Raw genomic sequence first — 25856 nt, 5'->3', positions numbered from 1 at the left:
AGGAACCTCCATACTGTTTTCCAGAGCGGTTGCACCAGCTTGCATTCCCACCATCAGTGTAGGAGGGTTCCCCTTTCTCCGCATCCCCGCCAACATCTGTCGTTTCCTGACTTGTTAATTTTAGCCATTCTGACTGGCGTGAGGTGGTATCTCATTGAGGTTTTGATTTGGATTTCCCTGATGCCGAGTGATGTAGAGCACTTTTTCATGTGTCTGTTGGCCATTTGGATGTCTTCTGTGGAAAAATGTCTGTTCATGTCTTCTGCCCATTTCTTGATTGGATTCTTTGTTCTTTGGGTGTTGAGTTTAATAAATTCTTTATAGATTTTGGATACTAGCCCTTTATCTGATATGTCATTTGCAAATATCTTCTCCCATTCTGTTGATTGTCTTTTGGTTTTTTTGACTGTTTCCTTTGCTGTGCAAAAGCTTTTTATCTTGATGAAGTCCCAATAGTTCATTTTTGCCCTTGCTTCCCTTGCCTTTGGTGATGTTTCTAGGAAGAAGTTGCTGCGGCTGAGGTCGAAGAGGTTGCTGCCTGTGTTCTCCTTTAGGATTTTGATGGACTCCTGTCTCACATTGAGGTCTTTCAACCATTTGGAGTCTATTTTTGTGTGTGGTGTAGGAAAGGGTCCAGTTTCATTCTTCTGCATGTGGCTGTCCAATTTTCCCAACACCATTTGTTGAAGAGACTGTCTTTTTTCCATTGGATATTCTTTCCTGCTTTGTCAAAGATTAGTTGACCATAGAGTTGAGGGTCCATTTCTGGGCTCTCTATTCTGTTCTATTGATCTATGTGTCTGTTTTTGTGCCAGTACCATACTGTCTTGATGGTGACAGCTTTGTAATAGAGCTTGAAGTCCGGAATTGTGATGCCACCAGCTTTGCTTTTCTTTTTCAACATTCCTCTGGCTATTCGGGGTCTTTTCTGGTTCCATGCAAATTTTAGGATTATTTGTTCCATTTCTTTGAAAAAAGTGGGTGGTATTTTGATGGGGATTGCATTGAATGTGTAGATTGCTCTAGGTAGCATTGACATCTTCACAATTTTTGTTCTTCCAATCCATGAGCATGGAAAGTTTTTCCATTTCTTTGTGTCTTCCTCAATTTCTTTCATGAGTATTTTATAGTTTTCTGAGTACAGATCCTTTGCCTCTTTGGTTAGATTTATTCCTAGGTATCTTATGGTTTTGAGTGCAATTGTAAATGGGATGGATTCCTTAATATCTCTTTCTTCTGTCTTGTTGTTGGTGTATAGGAATGCCACTGATTTCTGTGCATTGATTTTATATCCTGCCACTTGACTGAATTCCTATATGAGTTCTAGCAGCTTTGGGGTGGAGTCTTTTGGGATTTCCCATAAAGTATCATATCATCTGCAAAGAGTGGGTGTATGACTTCTTCTTTGCTGATTTAGGATGCCTTTTATTTCTTTTTGTTGTCTGATTGCTGTGGCTGGGACTTCTAGTACTATGTTGAATAGCAGTGGTGATAGTGGACATCCCTGCCGTGTTCCTGACCTTAGGGGGAAAGCTCTCAGTTTTTCCCCATTGAGAATGATATTCACTGTGGGTTTTTCATAGATGGCTTTTATGACATTGAGATATGTACCCTCTATCCCTATACTCTGAAGAGTTTTGATCAAGAAAGGATGCTGTACTTTGTCAAATGCTTTTTCTACATCTATTGAGAGGATCATATGGTTCTTGTTCTTTCTTTTATTAATGTAGTGTATCACATTGATTGATTTGCGGATGTTGAACCAACCTTGCAGCCCAGGAATAAATCCCACTTGGTTGTGGTGAATAATCCTTTTAATGTACTCTTAGATCCTATTGGCTAGTATTTTGGTGAGAATTTTTGCATCCATGTTCATCAGGGATATTGGTCTGTAATTCTCCTTTTTGTTGGGGTCTTTGGTTTTGGGATCAAGGAAATGGTGGCCTCATAAAATGAGTTTGGAAGTTTTCCTTCCATTTCTATTTTTTGGGACAGTTTCAGAAGAATAGGTATTAAGTCTTCTTTAAATGTTTGGTAGAATTCCCCTGGGAAACCATCTGGCCCCGGGCTTTTGTTTGTTGGGAGATTTTTGATGACTGCTTCAATTTCCTTAGTGGTTATAGGTCTGTTCAGGTTTTCTATTTCTTCCTGGTTCAGTTTTGGTAGTTGATACATCTCTAAGAATGCATCCATTTCTTCCAGATTATCTAATTTGCTGGCATATAGTTGTTCATAATATGTTCTTATAATTGTTTGTATTTCTTTGGTGTTGGCTGTGATCACTCCTCTTTCATTCATGATTTTGTTGATTTGGGTCATTTCTCTTTTCTTTTTGATAAGTCTGGCCAGGGATTTATCAATCTTGTTAATTCTTTCAAAGAACCAGCTCCTAGTTTCGTTGATCTGTTCTACTGTTCTTTTGGTTTCTATTTCATTGATTTCTGCTCTGATCTTTATTATTTCTCTTCTCCTGCTGGGTTAGGCTTTATCTGCTGTTTTTTCTCCAGCTCCTTTAGGTGTAGGGTTAGGCTGTGTATTTGAGACCTTTCTTGCTTCCTGAGAAAGGCTTGTATTGCTATATACTTTCCTCTTAGGACCGCCTTTGCTGCATCCCAAAGATTTTGAACAGTTGTGTTTTCATTTTCATTTGTTTCCATGAATTTTTTTTAATTCTTCTTTAATTTCCTGGTTGACCCATTCATTCTTTAGTAGGATGCTCTTTAACCTCCATGTATTTGAGTTCTTTCCGACTTTCCTCTTGTGATGGAGTTCTAGTTTCAAAGCATTGTGGACTGAAAATATGCAGGGAATGATCCCAATCTTTTGGTATCGGTTGAGACCTGATTTGTGACCTAGGATGTGATCAGTTCTGGAGAATGTTCTATGGGCACTAGAGAAGAATGTGTATTCTGTTGCTTTGGGATGGAATGTTCTGAATATGTCTGTGAAGTCCATTTGGTCCAGTGTGTCATTTAAAGTCTTTATTTCCTTATTGATCTTTTGCTTAGATGATCTGTCCATTTCAGTGAGGGGGGTGTTAAAGTCCCCCACTATTATTGTATTGTTGTCGATGTGTTTCTTTGCTTTTGTTATTAATTGGCTTATATAAGTGGCTGCTCCCATGTTAGGGGCATAGATATTTACAATTGTTAGATCTTCTTGTTGGATAGACCCTTTAAGTAGGATATAGTGTCCTTCCTCATCTCTTATTACAGTCTTTGGTTTAAAATCTAATTTGTCTGATATAAGGATTGCCACCCAGCTTTCTTTTGGTGTCCATTAGCATGGTAAATGGTTTTCCACCCCCTCACTTTCAATCTGGGGGTGTCTTTGGGTCTAAAATGAGTCTCTTGCAGACAGCATATCGATGGGTCTTGTTTTTTTATCCATTCTGATAGCCTGTGTCTTTTGATTGGGGCATTTAGCCCATATACATTCAGGGTAACTATTGAAAGATATGAATTTAGTGCCATTGTATTGCCTGTAAGGTGACTGTTACTGTATATTGTCTGTGTTCCTTTCTGGTCTATGTTGCTTTTAGGCTCTCTCTTTGCTTAGAGGACCCCTTTCAAGATTTCTTGTAGGGCTGGTTTCGTGTTTGCAAATTCCTTTAGGTTTTGTTTGTCCTGGAAGCTTTTTATCTGTCCTTCTATTTTCAATGACATATTTGCTAATTTTTAAAAAGATTTTATTTATTTTTTGAGAGAGAGAGAGAGAGCATGAGCAGGGGGAGGGGCAGAGGGAGAAGGAAAAGAAGACTCCCTGCTGAGCAGGGAGCCTGATCCCAGGACCCTGAGACCATGACCTGAGCCAAAGGCAGATGCTTAACTGATTGAACCACCCAGGTGCCCCACATTTGCTGATGTTTAATTAAATGTATATTTTTACTGATTTCAAAAGTCTTCAAGAGATACACAGGAATGTTGTCTTCTGAAAGCCTATGAGTATATGAATATGAAAGTGTTTACACTGTGTTGACTAAAACCATTGGCTGGGAAAGAGAAGTGCCTTTGAAACTACTTGGCTCCTGCAGTATTGATAATTTGTTAATATATCTGTGAAACTTAAATGATGTTCTACACTTCTGGTTCTCAACTTTGGATGCACATTAGCAACTCCAGAGTTAAAGTCCCCACACCCACATCTCATTCCAAACTCATTAAATCAAAATCTCTGGAAGTGAGAAACAAAACAGCAATTTTAAAACTCCCTAGGTGATTCTGATGTGTAGCCAAGAGTTATACATTGTAATGCAGTTTAATTGTTACTTTCCTTTTATTTGGGGGGTGAACTTGTCCATGCCATCAATTCTTATAAATGAGAAAGGTATGGATTACAAAAGAGGATAATCACTAAAGTTCAGTAATCAAGCTCATTAAAGTTTTTTTTTACTTAACACATCTATCAAGTGCATTTTTTTCTGAGATATAGAACTTTTAAGACGTGAAATGAACTAAATTTTCCCTGAAGAAATTAGATTATCAGCAGTAAGCATGGACATCACAATAAAATATATGCCATTTTCTCATAAAAGAACTTTGTTTTAAGTAGTATCTAAGTGGAAAATCATGTATTTGCATATTTTATTTTTAATTTTTGTAACATAGTAATTTTAATATCTAAAATTTTGAAGGTGGTATTTGTTGACCACATGTATATTTTTTTCTTAAATAAGATTTCTGTCTTTCCTTAACTTTGTAAGATCTGAGGTTCCTTGAAGTGAATAAGGTCTTTCTGTCCTTCCTGTCTTCCACAATGCCTAGTAAGTGTTTGAGATTGAATTGTTACGTAAGAACCTTTGGAAGAGAGAAAGAGAGAGGGGTATGCAGGGAAAGGAAGACATGGGAGCTAAGGAAGGAATGGGGGATGGGAGAAGGGCAAACAAGTTCTCACATTTTGTGTCTTACAATTCTTTTGAGGTATGAAAAAGCTGGGGTTATTTTCTGTTCTTTGAAATTGTGCATTTCACAGGTTACTATTAAAAGGGCTCAAGCTTCGGGATATTTTTGTTGAAAGGAAAGTAATTCTATTGGCTGACTTTGGTCCTTGGTCTTGAGAATAAGATATAAATAAATAGATAAAAATATTAAAAATAGAAATAAATAAAAACATAAATATAAATTGTTTACAGTTTAGATGGATTAATTTATAAATTGATAAATACACACTCCTTACTATTAGAATTCTTTGCTAAATCCCATTATCCCATTTCTACATATTTAAGCTTTTTTAAAATCATTTTTTTGAATCCACAATATTGTAAAGTTTCTTTTAGACTAGAAATTTGCTCCAGATTATCTGTTAAAATCTGCTTTCTGACAGAAAATGATTTACATCAGTTAACAGAATTAGTAGCAATATTTTTTAGTGGTAGTCTTGAAATAGAAGCTTCTAAGAGCTTTGAAGTTTAAGCAATTAACAGACTTTGTTAGTTAAAAATGAAGCCATTAACAAGGAATGCCTTTATGATATTAGAAATAAATTTCAATCTGTGTGATTAAATAGCAAAGATGTATGTGATACAATGATTTGATTAATGTTATGATTAGTAGAGTGTTTCCTTAGCATCCTTGGTTAGATAGCCAAGATTGGATGTTTCTTAAAAAAAGTTTTGAATTCTTTTCTGCATGTCAGAATGAAAATCAAATGCTGGTAGAAAATAGTATCAATCACTTCCTCAAATTTCTAAAATATTCTCTTTAATTCTGCTATTGTTATTATAATGAGCAGTTCCTTATGTTTTAAGTTGTAGCACTGTGTTAAGGGATGTATCAACTGTCCATATTTCTGGCACAAAATGGTATGTTTCTCAACTGCTCATTATATGTTGGTTATTCCTAAATATATGCACTTTTAACTTAAATATGTCAATTGCTTTAAATCAGTTTCTCCCTTTGAGAAACAATTCTTAAAGCATTTTTTTCTGCACAAAGGTAACTTTCAGATTCAACTTAGAGGCCTTAATAATAACTCTCCAAAAGTTCAGTCAAGTTTAAATTTTTTTATTAGGCATGTATTTAAATAATTTAAATAACCACATACTTAATGATTAGTGCCCCATGAGAAGGTGGTGGTGATGAGCTATATTGCTGTATGCCCTTCACAGTCTCCAGTAACATGTTCAGTGGTATCTGTTGGAGGATTCCAGGCATGCCCTCCTAATCATCTTTTGTAAGGTCCTATCTTTCCCCATCAAAAACACATAAACAAGATTACAAATTCACTTTCTCCCCTAACTCTAAAGTACCAATTATTTGAAATTTCACCATTTTATTTTATAGAAGTAACTATATTTCTTGTGTCTGAAACTATAGGTTACCATACCAGTGATGAGAACCATTTTTTTTTGGTCAAATATTTCTGTAAATTGAAATTATCTATGAATGGTACTTCTGTAATGTTTAAAGTAAACACAGTAAGACATTTTGCCCAAAGTGCTATTTGTTCAAGCATATTACTTGAGAATGTGACATTTTGACACCACCAGTTGGAGGCTGAGTCCCCTGATAGAAGGAAAAATGCCACATATCTACAGAGATTATTTCTCCCTGTTTTCTTGCACATGGGGGAAACAAGGAGAAATTGTAAAAATCTACATAGGTTATATGGGTTTATTGTATTCTGCCTAAGAATCTTGAGCTCTTAAAATTAGAATTTAAAACATTAATTGATATTTTCTTGTCAGGGAGATAGTGGTTATTAATAACAAGATAAAATATGAAGATAAATTTCATTTATTTTTATTAGTGAAAGGAATATTTTATGATAAAACTTATGCATGTTAATACTGATAGAAGGATGAAGTACTTATTTCCTAACCCTGTTTCCTAACCATGTGAATCGTGATTTTAGTGTCCTGACTATTAAAACAGTTAATTAACTATTTTTAACAGCTTAAAATCTTAACTACATGAAGCTAAGAATAATACTTAAATGCAAACATGAGTAAAACACTAACTGGCTTTTTCTACTGGAAGTCTTTCTTGTTTTTTCTACTATGGACCTTCTGTTTTAATGTGGAAATTCTGTCTTGCTCAAATAGGACTATTTCAGCACAAACTGGTATTTGTTTAATAACTTGCTGGCTCGTAACTCATGTTAATCATGGTTTCAGTTTGATTTGGCCATTGGGGAATTAGTAAATCTATTTACTGAATTATAAATGGGTCTGTAGTATCGTCCTCGACACCATAAGCAGTGCAATGGGTACCATGAGGTATGGGAAGGGAACTGACATTTTTTAAGTGCCGATTATGGACTAATTGCTCTTTTTCATTGTGTTCCTCTGGACTTCAGTTTATTTGTGAAATGAGCCTGACTAATGAATCCGTGCTGCCCTCCCAACCCGAAGATTCCTTCTTGACTAAACCAGGGAGAGTTTTGGCTAACTGAGGTTGAACTGCATAAGCCTTCTATTTTTAGGAGTCGTGGGAGAAATGTTATCTAAAAATGCAGTTGTTTATGTGCCTCAGCTAATGAATGATCGGTACAGTATTATGAGAATAACTGCATCTTTTGATAATTGGGGACTTTGATGTTTCCCAGAGTTGTGTAGTATTTCACACATATAGGTATAGGAGATGGGGTAACAGATATCCTAACCTCAGCATAGATCCAAAAGTTACTGTGTTTTTCAGTAAATCCCTAGGACAAATACTATTTTTTTTCCATAAATGTTCTCTAAAAAATGAAGTCTGGTGTTACACATCAAAGCTTTGATCCGATTATTTTACATGTGTGTTGGTCTACTAAGTATCTATCAGTTGCCAGAAGTCTGTTTAGTGCAGGGTTTCTCAGACTCCACACTACTTATACGTTGGACTGGAAAAATCTTTGTTGTGGGGAAGCTGTCCTGGGCATCTCTAGCTCGATTGAATAGATGCCAGTAGCAGCTCCCCATCCCAGTTGTGAAAATAAAAAATGTCTCAAGACATTGCCAGATGTTGACTGAAGGGCGCAAATGTCCCCCGTTAACAACCACCAGTTTAGTGCACAGTACCCCTCTTTAGTTAAGACATACTGGGCAGAGAGATGCCAATGTGACTCACTGGTTAAATTATTTAAATAATGTTAAATCCTTTCAAAGTGAATCTAAATTCCTCCTTGAGCGTTAAATGCAACTATTTTGTGTAACTTCTAGATGTTCTTGACATACTCTGAGGGAGGCAATCATTTATTTCCGAGGCAATAATTCCTCGGAAATCTCAATAAGTTGTCAAAGGAAATGCAAAATAGAACAGTCTGATGATTCAGTTTGTAAGTTCCCAATGATATCTCCTTACTTCCAAGATTAAATAATTCTCTGAGTTCCGTTTTATTATATGGTAGAGACAATGACAACAAATTTGTGCTATTTGTGTGGTTGTTGATATTTTTGTGCATGTTTTAAGTGGCCTTCTAAAAGATAATTTTTTTTAAATGACCATTTCTCCATCCACCAACCACCCCCCTCCCCAAGGATATCAGGGTTTTTATTGCCAACATTTTTCAGGTTATAATAATTCTCCTTTTGATAATTTGGTTTAAAAAAAACTCTCAGGTCTTTTGAAAGGAGGCATTGGTAGAACCATATAAACCTTCTATATAGTTGGTGTGGGGTGTAGAGTCTTTTTCTCAAACAAAAAGCACAGAATAAAGAGGCCGTGAGGTGTGTCAATGTGATATTCACTTCTTTTTGCCTCCTGCTTAAAGGGATCAGTACAGTGATCATAGGCCCAAACTGATAATCTTTGTATCTGAGGTCTGGGTGTTTTTCAGGCAAGCCTGTGTTACACAAGGGAGTTTAATATAAATAGGCCTTATAAAAGCAAAAAAATCCTAAAGAAATATAATATTATTGCAAAATGCTTTGCTAACTTTAGAGAAAGGTGGTTTATAATTATCTTGATTAAAAAGACTATTATTATTCAGCATTTATTTTTTACCTTTTTAAACCCAAATAGACAGTCACTCATCTAAACAGGCCTACATTTTTCAGAAAGTTAGGTTTCTCAAAAAAAAAAAAGTATTATCTCATTTCTGCTTCTACTTAATATAGAATAACAGACACTGGATTTATATTCCTACCTTAATTAAAAATCTGGAGAAAAAATACAGTAGAACAATGTTTATGACACTGGCTACTAGGCAGTAGAAAACAGTGATCCCTGAGAGATAGGAAACAAATAAGATGAGACATATGATTTCCCTGGTATATTGCTTTGAGAACATCCAGGCTATGGTGCAAGGAGAAGCAAACCAGGAGGCATTCAACAAACTCCTGGAGTGGAAGAGATGGAGCTGAGAGTCTGGAGAGATGGAAGAAGTTAGAGGTCACAGACAGAGTACGAGCAAGGAGAAAGTTGCACAGACACCACCAGAGATCTTGCAAGGGGCCTCCTATGTGTTCTGCATGGGTTATTGTTTGTGTGTGAGAAGACTACCTGAACCCAACAGGGAAAAACACCTGTAAGGACTAGAGGAAAAAGTTCCTGGCACTCACACAGTACCTGGACAAAAAGATGCCTGTTCCCATCAGGAAGACTGGAGAACCTCCTAAATCATGGGCACTGGGTACAGGGTATTCTTGCCTCAGTAGTGGGGAAAAACTAGCCCTACATGAAATACTGCTCAGGTCTTGCCCAACAAATCTTAAAAAGCAAGACTTGAAAAAAACAAATTATTTCCAAGTAACTTGATTGCATCCCTAAATAGAACTCAAGAATACTTATAAAAATATAAAAAATAGGGGCACATAGGTGGCTCAGTGGGTTAAGCGTCTGCCTTTGGCTCAGGTCATGATCTCAGGGTCCTGGGATCAAGCCTTGCATTGGGCTCCCTGCTCAGCAGGCAGTCTGCTTCTCCCTTTCCTCTGTCCCTCCCCCTGCTTATGCTCTCTCTCTCTCTGTCTCTCAAATAAAATCTTAAAGTAATATAAAAAATATCCAGCACTCAACAAAGTCAAATTTATGATACCTAACATCCAACCAAAAATTACTAGCATACTGTAAAGCTGAAAAATATGACCCATGATGATGAGAAAGACCAATCAAAACTGAATAGACCAACAGATGTTAGAATTATCAAAATATTAAAACAGTTATTTTAACTGTATTCCATATGTTCAAAAGGTAATTTGATACCTGAAAAAGAAAAAGAATTTCCAAACTGAACTTCTAGAGATGAAAATCCCAATGTCTGAGATGAAATATGCCCTGGATGAGGTTAACAAAAGATTAGACATTTCAAAAGAAAAGATTAGTAAGTTTGAAGGCATTACAATGGAAGTTATCCAAAATAAACAGAAAAATATTTTAAATGAATAAATTAGTCAACCATGGAAATACTTCAAGTATCCCAATAGACATGTATTTGGAGTCTCTGAGAGAGAAACAGAAAGGTGGATAGAAAAAATATTTGAAGAAGTAATAGGTGAAATTTTTCCAAATTTGATGAAAACTATAAACCAACAGATCCAAGACACCCAACAAACCCCATACATAAGAAACATGAAGAAAACAACATCAAGATAAATCATAAATAAATTTTGCAAAACTAGCAAAAAATAGAAAAACTTAAAGCAGCCAGAAGAAAAAAGATCTATTACATATAAAGGAATTAGGATAAGCATGGCAGCAATGTTTTCATAGGAAACAATGCAAAGGAGGAGACAATGGAGCAACATCACTAAAGTACGGAAAGGATAGGGAAAAAAACTATCAACCTAGAATTCTAAACCCAGTGAAAATATCTGACAGATAGGAAGGCAAAGTAAAGACTTTTTCAAACATACAAAAGCTGAAAGAATTCATCATCAGTGGACCTATAGTGCAAAAATTCTTTAAGAAATTCTTTTAGAAGGAAAATGATAGCAGACGTAAATCTGGTTTTTCCCAAAGGAATGAAGATCACCTGAAAAGGCGATCATGACTTTTCCCCTGGACAGAAAGGGTCTATCTTGCCCCATCATGAGTTAGAACATGAGGGTGCTCCTGATTCAGCTTCAAGTTTCCCAACAAGGAATATGTGACAAGCATGAGGAGGAACATGATGATAAGGAACTGGTCCCTGACTGAACAGAGCTTCCTGACAATCTGGACCACTCACCTGGAAACTATTACTGAGAGACTAATAGAAGTGTACTTTTTAGGGTTTCTGTATTTTAGAGTATTACTGATACTGTACATTGACCTTTACCTTATTTAAAACAATTATTTTTAAAGCTGTAAATTTGTGCCTTCTACATTAAGATCTTTAATCTACTTGGAATTTTTTTTTCAACATAAAGATAGAGTTGATTCAGAGCATCCTAATGAAAATACCATCTTTTTCTCACTAATCTGAAATGCCAACTCTATCGTATATCAATCATATATGTATGGAAGTCTTCCTGTCCTATCTCTTCTCTTAGTCTGTTTCTCTGTCTATACACCAGTATTATGATATCCATGCACTAATTAGATATATTTATACTAATAGGGAAATTATTCTTTCTTCTTTCTGAAATGTACCTTGATTCTTCCTAGCATGTTGAATTTCCAAATAAATGTTAGGATCATTTTTTAAAAAGTAGATGAAGAGGTTTATTAAGAGTTGCAGCTGGATCACATTGGTTTCAGCCTGTCTTATTAATAGTTGATAAGTACTGAACTCTCCAGTCCATGACAAAGGTTAGTCACAGAATGACTTCTTGTCTTTACAACCGCAGGGGCAAAAGCAGATATGGTAGTGAAGAGTGATACTTTACTTATGTAGTAGGCATCTAGGGGTCAGATCTCTTCCTTCTCGCCCACATTCCCCTAGGACTAAGGATATCATTCCCCACTGGGTCAACATTAGCTTCAGTTATTTTGGTGTAGACTGTGTAGAAGCAACTGCATTGCTGTAATCACATTTAAGTGTATATCAGCTGCACATTGAGGGCTCCTTCAAAGCATGGGCCAGACTAATATTTATCAGATTCACAGAGTAAAATATACAGCGCTTATTTTCCAGGGTTTTCAATAGGCACTTCTTGACTGACTCAAGGGTTAAATTCTCTATAACTCCATTTTAATATAATATTGAAGAATTTTGACAATTTATCAACAATTATCATTTACTGTTGAGGGCCTGCTTTGCTCTAGGTACAATACTAAGTACTGAATATTCAGCAGTAAGGAAATAGACATGGATCCTTCTCTCATAAGACAATCCAACATTTAAACAAAATAAACAGAAATATATTTAATTTATAATAGTGCTTAATTCTGTGAAAGGAAAATAGGGTCATATATAAGAATAACTGGAGGGAGAATAATACATTTTTTATATATTAGAACATGTTCTGTCCAAAAGAAATGTGATTTGACTTGTAATATAGCTGGATTTATGTAGCAAATTAAACATAATTTTTCCTATAGTTAATTTATTCATTTATTCCACAGTATTCATGTTCATTGTCTTTGTAATGATCCAGATATCAGGCTCACAAAAATGACCAAGACCCAGTTCCTGTCTTTGAGGAGATCCAAGTTCAGTGGCTTACAAAATTACCTTTCACTAAAATAACTGCATACCAAAAGAAAGTATAAATATATCCTTTTCATTTTTTCTTTTTTAGATGAGGATAGGCATTCACTCGGGTTCCGTGCTCGCTGGAGTTGTTGGGGTGAGAATGCCACGATATTGCCTGTTTGGAAATAATGTCACTCTGGCAAGCAAATTCGAATCAGGAAGTCACCCTCGGCGCATCAATGTCAGCCCGACCACTTACCAGTAAGTGTTCTCTGACCTCTTCTCCTCCTCCTGTCTTTGGCCTTGCCTTGAGCTAATAATATCCTGTCATTTGTGAGACCCTGTATATTTTTTTTTATCCTGTGATTCTCTAAGGTAATAGGAGTAGATCCGCCCAGTCTGAAAGATAGCAATTGTGACATAAACGTTTATGTGCACCCTGAGAGAGTGCACGAAGAGCCTGACTTGACTGAGGTAAACATAGGTTTGTCATTTCCCACAGTTGCCGTCCTTCTGAGGTACACCTGTTTAAATACAGGAGAACAAGTGTTGAAGATTGGCTTCACACCCAGAGTCCTCACATTGTCAAAATGTTCCTCAGTGTTTGTAAAAGTCAAAGAATGAGATAGAAAAGACATTTTATCTGCTTTTATTCTTTGGAATAATTAAGGTAAATAATGAATCTCTAAAGTTAAATATATATTGGGCACAGAGTAAAACTTCAAATTCTATTTATCTTAAAGATCATATTTGACAACTCTACACACACAGTTGACAGCCAAACACATCTGTATTTTCTACCCGGTGGAGGTCCTCTCACCCGCTAGTTATTACACTTCCTACAGGCAGGGACCATGCCTGTTTTAGCTCATCATTATATTCCCAGAACTTATAAAACATGCTTAACACATAATAAGCACTCTCTAAATATTGGTTGAATTAATGAATGCATTGGTAGGATCGACTGCTCTAGATTAGGAAGATGGTATGACTATCTCCTGTATGCTAGACATTGGTTTTATGCTGGGCATTGTTGTGCAAGCTAATTGGTGCCATAGTTTGGATAACTAAAAAATCATACTGTAAAACTGTAGAGTGGAAATAGTGACCATTGATATTTTTTATTATTATTTTTTTTAAAGATTTTATTTATTTATTTGAGAGAGAGAATGAGAGACAGAGAGCATGAGAGGGAGGAGGGTCAGAGGGAGAAGCAGACTCCCTGCCGAGCAGGGAGCCCGATGCGGGACTCGATCCTGGGACTCCAGGATCATGACCTGAGCCGAAGGCAGTCGCCCAACCAACTGAGCCACCCAGGTGCCCGATATTTTTTATTTTTTATTGAAGTATAATTAACATACAATGTTATATTAATTTCAAGTGTATAACATATTACTTTGACAATTCCATACATTACTCAGTGTTCATACAATAAATGTAGTCAATCATAAGTCACCATAAAATGTTTTTATAATATTATTGACTATATTCCCTATGCTGTAGTTTTCATCTTTGTGACTTATTTATTTTATATTGGAATTCTGTACTTCTTTATCCTCTTTATCTATTTTACCCATCCTCCCACCCACATCCCTGATGGCAACCAGCAAGTGTTCTTTGTACTTAAGCATCAGGTTTTTTTTTTGTCTCTTTCCTTCTTTGTTTTGGTTTTTAGATTCCACATATAAATGAAATCCTAGTTGTTCTCTGACTTATTTCATTTGGTGTCATATGCTCTAGTGTGGTGCCCAGCTGGAGTGTCTCTGAATCAAATGGGGGCCTCCAAATGTGGGGCAATGGGCAGCTGGAAGCTGCTGGCAAGGGAGGTGAACGGATTCACCCAAGGCAGAACAAAGGAGATAGAAGTTTATTGAATACCCCACAAGGGAGTGGTGAGCAGGACAGTAGAGGAGTGGTTGTCTACCATGAGGCAATGGGTGAGGGCTGCATGTCTACCATGAGGCGGAAGGTGAGGAGGTATGGCGACATATGGAATTCTCCCTTTTTTGGTAACTGTGCCTGGTTGTAAGTAGCCCATTGGTCAGCTAGGGCCTAAGGATGTTTTGAGGTGGGGTGGGTTCCTGATGGGTGTATCTGTAGTCATCCAAGTGGTCCATGTGGTCCTTTTCTCATCCCATTGCTAAAACCTGTTTGCCTAAAAGTGGCCTCTGTATTCAGGTCCATTAATGTTGTTGCAAATGGCAAAAGCACATTCTTTTTTTATGTTTGAATAACACACACACACACACACACACACACACACACACACACACACACATATATATATATATATATATACACACCCCTTATTTATCCATTCATCTATTGATGGACACTTGGGCTGCTTCCAGATCTTGGCAATTGTAAATAATGCAGCCATAAACATAGGGGTGCATCTATCTTTTCAAATTAGTCTTTTCTTTTTCTTTGGATAAACACCCAGTGGTGGAATTACTGGATCATATGGTATTTCTGTTTTTAATATTTTGAGGAAACTCCACGTTATCTTCCACAGTGGGCTGCACCAGTTTGCATTCCTACCAACAGTTGCCAGGGTTCCCTTTTCTCCACATCCTTGCCAACACTTGTTGTTTCTCAGCCTTTTGATATTAGCCATTCTGACTGGTGTAAAGTGTTTGGGTTTTTTGTTTTGTTTTGTTTGGGGGGATTGTTTTTTGACATTTCCCTGATGATGAGTGACATTGAGCATCTTTCCATGTGTCTGTTGGTCATCTTTAAGTCTGTTTGGAAAAATGTCTGGTATCACAGTAATGCTGGCCTTGTAGAATGAGTTAGGAAGTTTTCTTCACTTTTATTTTTTGGAACAGTTTGAGAAGAGTAGATATTAACTCTTCTTTAAATATTTAAATTTACCTGTGAAGCCATGTGGTCCTGAACTTTTGTTTGTTGGGGGTTTGTTGATTATTGATTCAATTTCATTACTAGTAATTGCTCAGTTCAAATCTTCTATTTCTTCCTGATTCGGTTTTGGAAGATTGTATGTTTCTGGAATTTATCCATTTGACTAAGTCATCCAGTATGTTAACATATAATTTTTCATAATATGTTCTTATAATACTTTGTATTTCTGTGGTGGCAGCTGCTATTTCTTCTCCTTCATTTCTGATTTTATTTGAATCCTCTCTCTTTTTTCCTTGATGAATCTGGCTTAAATTTTTTCAATTTTGTTTATCTTTTTAGAAAACCAACTCTTGGTTTCATTGATTTTTACATTGTTCTTTTAGTCTCTATTTTGTTCATTTCTACACAAATCTTTATTTCTTTCCTTCTACTAACCTTGGGTTTGTTTGTTCTTTTTTTTTTTCTTTGTAGCTCCTCAAGTGTAAGGTTAGGTTCTTTATTTGAGAATTTTCTTGTCTTTTGAGGTAGGCCTGTATTGCTATAAAATTCCCTATTACTGCTTTTGTTGCATCCCAAGAGTTTGGACTGTTGTGTTTTCATTTGTCCCTATGTATTTATTGATTTTTTTCTTTGATTTCATGGTTGACCCACTGATTGTTGAGTAGCACATTATTTAGCCTCTGCATGTTTGTGTGTTTTTTTTCCAGATTTTTCTTATAATTGATTTCTAGTATCATACTGTTATGGTTGGAAAACATACTTGATATGATCTCAATCTTCTTAAATTTACTGGAACTTATTTTGTGGCCTATCATGTAATCTATCCTGGAGAGTGTTCCATGTGCATGTAAAAGAATTTTTATTCTGCTGTTTTGGGATGGAATGTTCTGTATATATGTCAGGTTCATCTGGTCTAACGTGTGTTTCAAAGCCACTCTTTCCTTGATTTTCTATCTGGATAATCTATCCATTGATGTAAGTGGGGTGTTAAAGCCCCTACTATTATTGTATTACTGTCAATTTCTGTTTCTGTCTGTTAATATTTGCTTTATATATTTTGGTTTTCCTATGTTGTGTATACAGATATTTACATTTGTTATATCCTCTTGCTGGATTGTTCCCTTTATCGTTATGTAATGCCCTTCATTGTTTCTTGCTGCAGTCTGTTTTGAAGTCTACCCTTTGTGCACTTTCATTTGCATGGCATATGTTTTTCTATCCCTTCACTTTTAGTCTGCATATGTTTTTAGGTTTGAAGTGAGACTTGTAGGCAGGATACATATGGGTCTTGGTTTTTTTTATTCATTCAGTCATCCTATGTGTTTTAATTGGAACATTTAGACCATTTACATTTAAAATGATTGATAAGCATATACTTGTGAATTGTTTTCTGGTTGTTTTTATAGTTCTTCTATGTTTCTTCTTCTCTTGCTCTTTTCCCTTGTGGTTTGATGGCTTTGATTAGCGTTATGCTTGGCTTTCTTTCTATTTTTTTGTGTGTATATTATAGGTTTTTGATTTGTGGTTACCGTGTGTTCATATGTAACATCTTATGTGTATAGTAGTCTATATTAAGTTATAGTTCCTTAAGTTCAAATACATTCCAAGCACTAAATTTTTATTCCTCCTCCATGTTTCATGTTATGATATTGTATTTTACATCTTTTTATTTTGTGTATTCTTTGACTAATTTTTGTAGATATAATTGATTTTATCACCACTTTTGTGTTTTAACCTCAATACTGACTTTATAAGTGATTGATCTATTTTTACTATGTATTTGCTTTTACCTGTGAAATTTTTTCCTTTCATAATTTTCTTCCAGTTATGGCCTTACCTTTATACTTAAAGAATTCTCTTTAACATTTTGTATAAGGCTGGTTTAGTGATGAATTCCTTTAACTTTTGTTTGGGAAACTCTTTTTCTCTCCTTCTGTTCTGGATGGTAGTCTTGCTGGATAGAGTACTTTTGGTATTTTTGTTTTGTTTTGTGTTTTTGGTTGTTTGTTCATTTGTTTTTTAACTTTCAGCACTTGGAATATATCCTGCCAATTTCTTCTGGCCTGCAAATTTTCTGCTGAAAAATCAGCTGATAACCTTATGGGGTTTCCCTTGTATTTTGTTTGTTTTGTTTGTTTTTGTATTGCAGCTGTAAGATTCTTTATCATTGCTTTTTGCTGTTTTAATTGTTATTTGTCATGGTATGGACCCACTGGGTTTATCTTGTTAGGGGTTCTCTGTTTCCTGGACCTGAATGTCTGTTTCCTTCCCCAGATTTGGGAATTTTTCAGCTATTATTTCTTCTAATAAATTTTCTTCCCCCCTCCCCCCGTTTTTTTAAAGATTTTATTTATTTGTCAGAGAGGGAGAGAGAGTACAAGCAGGGGGAGCGGCAGGCAGAGGGAGAAGCAGGCTCTCTGCTGAGCAGGGAGCCCAATGCGGGGCTCGATCTCAGGACCCTGGGATTATGACTTGAGCCGAAGGCAGACGCTTTACTGACTGAGCCACCCCAGGCGTCCCTCTTTTCCCTTCCTTTTCTCCTTATGGGATCCCTATAATGTTAATGTTATTATACTTGATGTTGCTGAGCTCCTTTAACTTTTTCTCATTTATTAATTTTTTTTTCTGTTTGCTGTTCAGCTTGGTTGCTTCCCATTACCCTGTCTTCCAGATTGCTGATCCATTCTTTTGCATCCTCTCATCTGCTGTTGATTCTATGTATTTTTTTATTTCATTAATTGAATTCCTTATCTTTGAGAGGTTATTTTTTTCTATTTTCTGTCTTATTGTTGAAATTCTCATTATTTCATCCACTCTTTTCTCAAATCCAGTGAATATCTTTATGACCATTGCTTTGAATTCTTTATTAGGCATATTGCTTATCTCTGTTTCATGTAGTTATTTTACTGTGATTGTGTCTTTTTATTTCATTTGGGACATACTCTTTTATCTCCTCATTTTGTCTGACTCTTTGTGTTTGTTTCTGTGTATTAGGGAAGTCAGTTATGTCTCCTGGTCTTTAAAGTAGTGGTCTTTTGTAGAAAAGGTCCTGTGGTGTCCTATAGGGATATCTCCTTGGTCACCAAAAGTAGGTGCTCCAGGGGTGTCCCTTTTGTGGGCCACATGTCCCTTTCCATTGTGGCTGAGCCGTGATTGCCTCCAGCCCAGCCTGCTGCTATGACCTGCTTTACCTAGCATTGCTGCACTGAGCAGTGTTTAGTTTCCCCACTGTTGAGAGACTTGAGGCTGCTGTGGGTCATTAGTGGGCCAGTTTGGAAGTCCAGCTGACTGTCTGCAATTAGGCTTTCTGCCAGAACTGCAGGTAGTACCAGAGGGCAGGATTTGCTCCCTGTTAGTCCGAGCGGTTCTCAGCGGGGCGTGAGCATCTCTGCCACAGCTGTTGGCACAGTGAACGGCAGGGCTTCCTGCCTCTGCAGACAGCTAAGAGGCCATGATGCTGGAATTGAGGGCACTCTGGTGTGTGGGGTTATCTTACCTCTTCCCCAGGGCAGTGGGAGTGGTGCTTACCCTTGCTGGAGCTATTTACAAGGTGTGGCAGGGCAGGAGCTGCTTTGGAAGGGTGTCTTGCTAAGTTCGGTGGGTTGAATTGTGGTGGTCACATAGGAAAGTGGGGGCTGGGTACGCAGTTCTAGCAATGTAGATAGAAAGTGTTAGTGCTGGCTCCTGTAAGTGTCCAGCTACCTAGGGGAGGGAAGAAAAATGATGCCCACCAGCACTTTTCTCCTTGGAGAAATCTCTTGAAGATCCCTGCCTGTCCAGACCATATTCTGAGATTAATAAATAAGTCTCCTTCACATATACCCCAAGCTCTTTTCAAACTGCTGTTTCTGTGTTGTTTCTCAGGGTGAGTTATTATACTAGCTCTTGAAGGGTGGGGTCTCAGTTTCCCACTGCTCTCCATGCTTGTGAAGTTCTTTCCACTTATAGTTAGTCTTGCTGGGAGTTAGGTTCCCAACTACACCTCCACGCCTCCTCCCTTATTCAGTGTAGCCTCTTCTCAAGAATTAATTGTTTAGGGTTTGCTCTGCCAGTCTTCAGGTCATTTTCAGAGTTAGTTGCTGTCAGGGGAGCTTAGGATCCTCCTACTCGTCAATCTTCCCTGAATTTCCCTTGATTTTTTAAATTATATCTTAAAAAAAAAACCTGAAGCAAAAAATTTGTATATATAGATAACAAAAGTTGATAATAATCAAATGGTGATACTTTGAAAATTTTGATACTCTATAGAGAAAGTTACTCTTTTAGATGAAAGAAATATCCAGATTTCTGAGGTGATGAGAAAAGGAATTGAAATTTCAAATATAAATTCAAGAGAAAGTTGCTTAAGAACTACCTGTTATTTAAAGGGTATTTATATGAGGGTTTTGCCTCTTTTAAACTTATTCCACTTTTTCTAACACAATTCTGGGCATAATACAGATGATCTGACAGTTTCCCTGTTAAAATTTTTCTATTTTAAAAAATGACATGTAAAGAATGGATTAACTGTTTGAGGAGTTCGTGCCCTGAGCTGAGACATGATAGCTGTAAATGGTTTTGTTTACACATGAACAGAAAGGAAACCCCCACAAGCCGCACAGGACCCGTGCCCTTGGGTCCTACCTCTTTCATACTCTTTTTCACATTGAGTTTATGATGATCCTCAGTGAGGTGATTAGTAAGGTCTTCAGCCTGAATCATTTCAGCCGCTGTAGGCACCAAAACATTTTGTTGTGTTAGTGTCTGCCCCCCCCCACTCCCATGGACAAACACATTGAGCTGCCATGTGGATAGATTCTAAAAGATATTTTTTCTGATTGGCCCCAAATCATGTCATTCCTACTAATGCTTTATAAAGATATTTTTACATTTACTTCATTTTACAAAAAAACCCCACCTTTTCTTCCTCTTTCCCTGTGTTCCCCACCCCCCTTCCCTTCTTTTAACAAACACTTGCTGAGAACCTCTTACATTCCAAGCAGATAGGCACTAATATAACGATGATGAACAGCATCAATAGGATCTATCCCCTCATGGATGAGACCAGAGACTAGATGATAAATGTACCTGAGTAAAACAATTAATTACAATAGACTGGTGCTGAGGTGAAGTAACCCCAATTAGAGTGTTAGAGCAGGAGGAGTGAGCTAAGATGAAGCTGGTAGGTCATGTTTAGAGCTTTCAGCCTAATACTAAGAGCAAGAAAAGATACTGAAGACTTTTTTTTTTTTAAAGCTTTTATTTATTTGAGAGAGAGAGAGCGCACAAGCAAGGGAGGAGGTAGAGGAAGACTCAGGCTCCCTGCTGAGCAAGGAGCCTGTGCTGGGATGGAGACTGAGCTGAAGACAGAGGCTTAACTGACGGAGCCACCCAGGTGCCCGATACTGAAGACTTTTAAGCTGAGGAGTGACTTGACCAGATTTGTGCCTTAAAAATCACCAAGGTTCTAGAAAGGAGACCAGATTAGGGGGTGCAGAGGGGCAGCACTCCATTGATTGAGGGCACAGCTTAATGATACTGCAGAGTCCTTTTGCTATTTCTACTTGTCATCCCATGCTTTGGAAGAGCAGTTGGACTCACTGACCTTTGACATCCATTTAAATCTGGGATACCATTAAAAACAATGCACCTTGGGTCCTGGCAATGATCTTGGTGTGACTAAGTACCTTCTGTTGGTTTAGTCTATGCTAATTCGCAGAGTTCAGTCACTGCACAAGGTGACTTGTAAACCCGCAAGTATAGAAAGTACTTCCCTTTTCCAAGGATGCTGAAAGTTAAACACCAGGATTGAATTCTCAGGGACATTCTCTATAAGGAGGCAATTTGCACTTTTTTAGAGCAAATGGGAATTTGTAAATTAAAATTGAAAGTTTAGCTCATGAGAGCTTGAAATTTCCAGTTTTCTTTCCTGAATTAAATCCTGTAGAACGTCCAATATTGTCTGGTTATCTTAAAATCTTCAGAGAGGTTTATATTGACTTTATTTTTAATAAGACTATAGGATTATGATAAACATTGTGTGGATTATTTGCATATTATGATAAACTGAAATAATTTTCTGAATTGTTCATTTTAAATACATTTTGCCTGAAATACTATTTTTTTTAAATCAATGAACTTTTATAAATATTTTGGAGCACTAAAAATTAACAGGAATAATACCCAGGATCTCAGCACTGGTTTAATACTTTACTGTATTTGCCTCAGGTATTACTTAATAAAATACAACTTTTCCAGGGCACCTGGTGGCTCAGTCGTTAAGCGTCTGCCTTCGGCTCAGGTCATGATCCCAGGGTCCTGGGATGGAGCCCCGCATCAGGCTCCCTGCTCAGCGGGAAGCCTGCTTCTCCCTCTCCCACTCCCCCTGCTTGTGTTCCCTCTCTCTCTCTGTCTCTCTCTGTCAAATAAATAAATAAAATCTTAAAAAAAAAAATACAACTTTTCCTTGGGAATTTTTACTCCCTTTCATTGTGACAAACACCCTAATGAATTTGGTGTGTTTGAAGTTTACTGTTCTATGCATTAACTTTCTCAAAAATATCCATACACAATAGAATTTTATATATTTTAATTTGCATAAGTGATATCTCACTATATGAAAATTTCTCTAACATTGGTTTTTATTTAAACAAAACTTTGTATGTTTAAGATCAATACTATGATGAGACTTGTTCATCATTTTAATTATTATACAACCTTCCATTGTATGACCACACCATATTCTAGTATTTATTCATCTGTTCCTCTATTGATCAACACTCATTTTTTTCCTAATTTTAACCATTACAAAGTGTGTTCCTATGAATATTACTTACATGTAATTACTTAAGCCACTTTACATTTCATATCATATAAATTGAGTTTCTTATACAAGAGTTGGAATGATTGGGTATTTTCTCAAAATTTTGTAGACATAAGGAATAAAGTTTTAAGAATCATAGTCATAACTTCTATATGATAAGTCTTCATTTTTTCAGACCTTTTGTGTGTGAGTCATCTTTATTGCATGCAGTAATGGCCAAGGACCATTCCTTCTTCACCTAGAGCAGGTTATTGCTTGTTTTATTTCTGGAAAAAAAGAGAAATAGTTAATTAGATTTTAGTTTTCTATGTTTGATGTTTTCCCCCTTTTTCTCCAATAAATGTGAAGTTTATACCCGTCTTTATTCTCACTCATCCCAGTTTTGAAATAGTGCACACTTAATAAACACTTGTCTCTTGTCATTATGTTACTGATCTGTGAAACCAAAATAATTGATTATATTAAGGATTGTGTTAGCAAATTTTGAAATGGCATGAATTATCAAATGATTTGCCTAAGCAAAATTGATTTCCTTGCTAGTTGCAAACTAAACATGTGCAAAGACTCTTTAACTACAGTGATAGGAAATAGTTTCCTTAACCTTCAAACAATTTTCGTTTTTCTCATTTTACAGTTGATGTACTTCTCGGCTTTTGAAAATACCTATTTTTCATTCACAGTGAAAGTCTCCTCTTAAAACCAAGTCACCATGTGACTACTGCCATATGGATAGCTCATCACATTAGGGGACCTATAATAGATACGATAAGGTAGTGGTTGAGTGCACGAGTTTCATGATCAGAGTGCCGAGGTTGGAATCCAGGGTCTAAAGCTTAATGTCTGTATGAAATTTAGCAATTTAATTTCTTTGGACCCAGTTTTCTCATCTTTAAGATTGGTACCTATTTCTAATGATTATTGTTTGGATCAAACGTGTTATTTATAAATCTCTTAATACTTTGAACATAGTCAAAATTCATTTACTGCTTCATCCCATTCTTTTTTTTTAAAATTGTAGTTGACACACAACGCTAAATTAGTTTCAGGTGTACAACATAGTGACTCAACAAGTCTATGTTACGCTCACCACAAGGGTAGCTACCATCCATCACCATATAACACTATTAAAATACCACTGACAATATTGTCTATGCTGTATTTTTCATCCCTGTTGACTTACTCATTCCATAGCTGGAAGCCTGTATCTACCGCTCTCCACCCATTTCCTCCATCCCCAACTCCTTACCTCTGGCTGCTACCAGTTTGTTCTCTGTATTTATGGGCCCACTTCTGCTTTTTTGTTTGCTTATTTTGTTCCTTAGATTCCACATATAAGTAAAATCACGTGGTATTTGTCTTTCTCTTCTCTCTCTTAGCATAATACCCTGTAAGTCTATCTATGTTGTTGCAAATGGCAAGAGCTCGTTATTATTTTTTTTTTTTTTGGCTGAAAAATTGGATATATACAACATCCTCTTTATCCAGTCATCTATTAATGGACATTTACGTTGCTGCCGTAAACATGGGGGTGCATATATCTTTAGGAATTAGTGTTTTCATTTTCTTTGGGTAAATACCCAGTAGTGGAATTACTGTTACCACATTATCTACACCAATTTATATTCTCACCAATAGTGCATGAGGTTCTCTTTTTCTCCACATCTTTGCCAACATTTGTAATTTTTTGTCTTTTTGATACTAGCCATTCTGACAGGTATAAGGTGATATTTCATTGTGGTTTTGATTTACATTTGCCTGATGGTAAGTGATGTTGAGCATCTTCTCCTGTGTCTGTTGGCCATCTGTATGTCTTCTTTGGAAAAAATGTCCAATCAGGTCCTCTGACCAGTTTTTAAAATCATATTTTTGTTTGGTGTTGACTTGTATAAGTTCTTTATTTTGGTTGTTAACCCCTTATCAGATATAACATTTGCAAATACCTTCTCCAATCAAGTAGGTTGACTTTTTTACTGTGCAAAAGGTTATTTTTTTAGTCTTGCTACTTTATTTTTTATTTTGTCTTCTTTGCCTGAGGAAACACATCTAGAAAAATGTTAATAATTAGGTTGACGTCAAAGAGATTACCACCTGTATTTCTTCTAAAAGTTTTATGGATTTGGGTCCCACATTTAGATCTTCAGTGAATTGTGAGTGTTTGTGTATGGTGTAAGAAAGCGGTCCAGTCTTCCCAGTACTATTTATTGAAGAAACTGTCTTTACCCCATTGTATATACTTGCCTTCTTTGTCATAGATCAATTAACCATGTATGTATGGGTATATTTCTGGAGTCTCTATCCTGTTATATTTATCTGTGTTGTTTTGAATACTATAGCTTTATAGTAGATCTGTAAATCTATGATTGTGATACCTCCAGTATTGTTCTTTTTCAAGATTATTTGGGGTATTCAAGGTCTTTTGTGGTTCCATATAAATTTTAGGATAATCTGTTGTAGTTTTGAAAAAAATGCTACTGGTATTTTGATAGGGATTGCATTGGATCTTTAGATTGCTTTGGGTAGTGTGGACATTTTAACAATACTGATTCTTCCACTCCATAAGCATGGTATATCTTTTCTTTTTTTTTTTTTTTATGTTGTCTTGAATTTCTTTCATCAGTTTTTTATAGTTTTCAGAGTATAGGTCCTTCACCTCCTTGGTTGAGTTTATTCCCAGGTATTTGATTCTTTTTGGTGCAAATATAAATGGAATTATTTTCTTAATTTCTCCTTCTACTACTTTGTTATTAATGTATAGAAATGCAACTGATTTCTCTGTTTATCTTGCCACTTTATTGAATTCATTTAATAGTTCTAATAGCTTTTGGTGCTGTCTTTAGGGTTTTCTTTTTTTTTAAATTTTTGAATTTATTTATTTGACAGAGAGAGACACAGCGAGAGACGGAACACAAGCAGGGGGAGTGGGAGAGGGAGAAGCAGGCTTCCTGCTGAACAGGGAGCCAGATGTGGGACTTGATCCCAGGACCCTGGGAACATGACCTGAGCTGAAGGCAGACGCTTAAGGACTGTGAGCCACCCGGGTGCCCCTGTCTTTAGGGTTTTCTATATATAGTATCATGTCATCTGCCATAGTGACAGTTTTACTTCTTCCTTACCAATCTGGATGACTTTTATTTCTTTTTCTTGTTTGATTGTGTCATTAGGACTTTACACTGAATAAAAGTGGCAAGAGTGGACATCTTCATTTTGTTCCTGATCTTAGAGGAAAATCTCAGTTTTTCACCATTTAGTATGATGTTAGCTGTGGGTTTTTCATATATGGCCCATGTGGGCCTCATATATAGCCTGAAGTATGTTCCCTCTAAAACTACTTTGTAGAATTTTATCATTAAAGGATGTAGAATTTCATCAAATGTTTTTTCTACATCTACTAAGATGAGCATTCACTTTATCGTGGTGTATCGACTGATTGGATTGCAGATATTGAACCATCCTTGCATCCCTGAAATAAATCCTACTTGATCCTGGTGAATGATCCTTTTAATATATTGTTGAATGAGGCTTGCTAATATTATGTTGAGGATTTTTACATCTATATTCATCAGAGATATTGGCTGGTAATTTTCTTACTTGTGGTGTCTTTATCTGGTTTTGCTATCAGGGTAATGCTGTCCTTGTAGAATATATTTGGAAGTTTTCCTTATTCCTCTACTTTTTGTAATAGTTTGAGTAGAATACGTATTAACCCTTCTTCACATGT

At 36.4% G+C, this 25856-nt stretch overlaps 1 protein-coding gene across 1 annotated transcript in view; it reads left to right on the top strand.

Annotated features, from left to right (window-relative positions):
* GUCY1A2 (guanylate cyclase 1 soluble subunit alpha 2) overlaps window positions 1-25856 on the top strand; it is a gene marked incomplete at its 5' end in the record, with an annotated part of 323383 nt that overhangs the window by 252894 nt on the left and 44633 nt on the right. Inside the window, one exon of the mRNA XM_032427729.1 lies at window positions 12581-12735. Within this exon, the coding sequence (XP_032283620.1) occupies window positions 12581-12735 (155 nt within the window). The remainder of the gene's footprint in view (window positions 1-12580; window positions 12736-25856) is intronic.

This window comes from Phoca vitulina, unplaced genomic scaffold (assembly GCF_004348235.1).
Source record: "Phoca vitulina isolate PV1807 unplaced genomic scaffold, GSC_HSeal_1.0 scaffold38, whole genome shotgun sequence".
NCBI lineage: Eukaryota > Metazoa > Chordata > Mammalia > Carnivora > Phocidae > Phoca > Phoca vitulina.
Note: the sequence above shows the minus strand (reverse complement) of the source record. Positions and strands in the feature narration are given on the sequence as shown.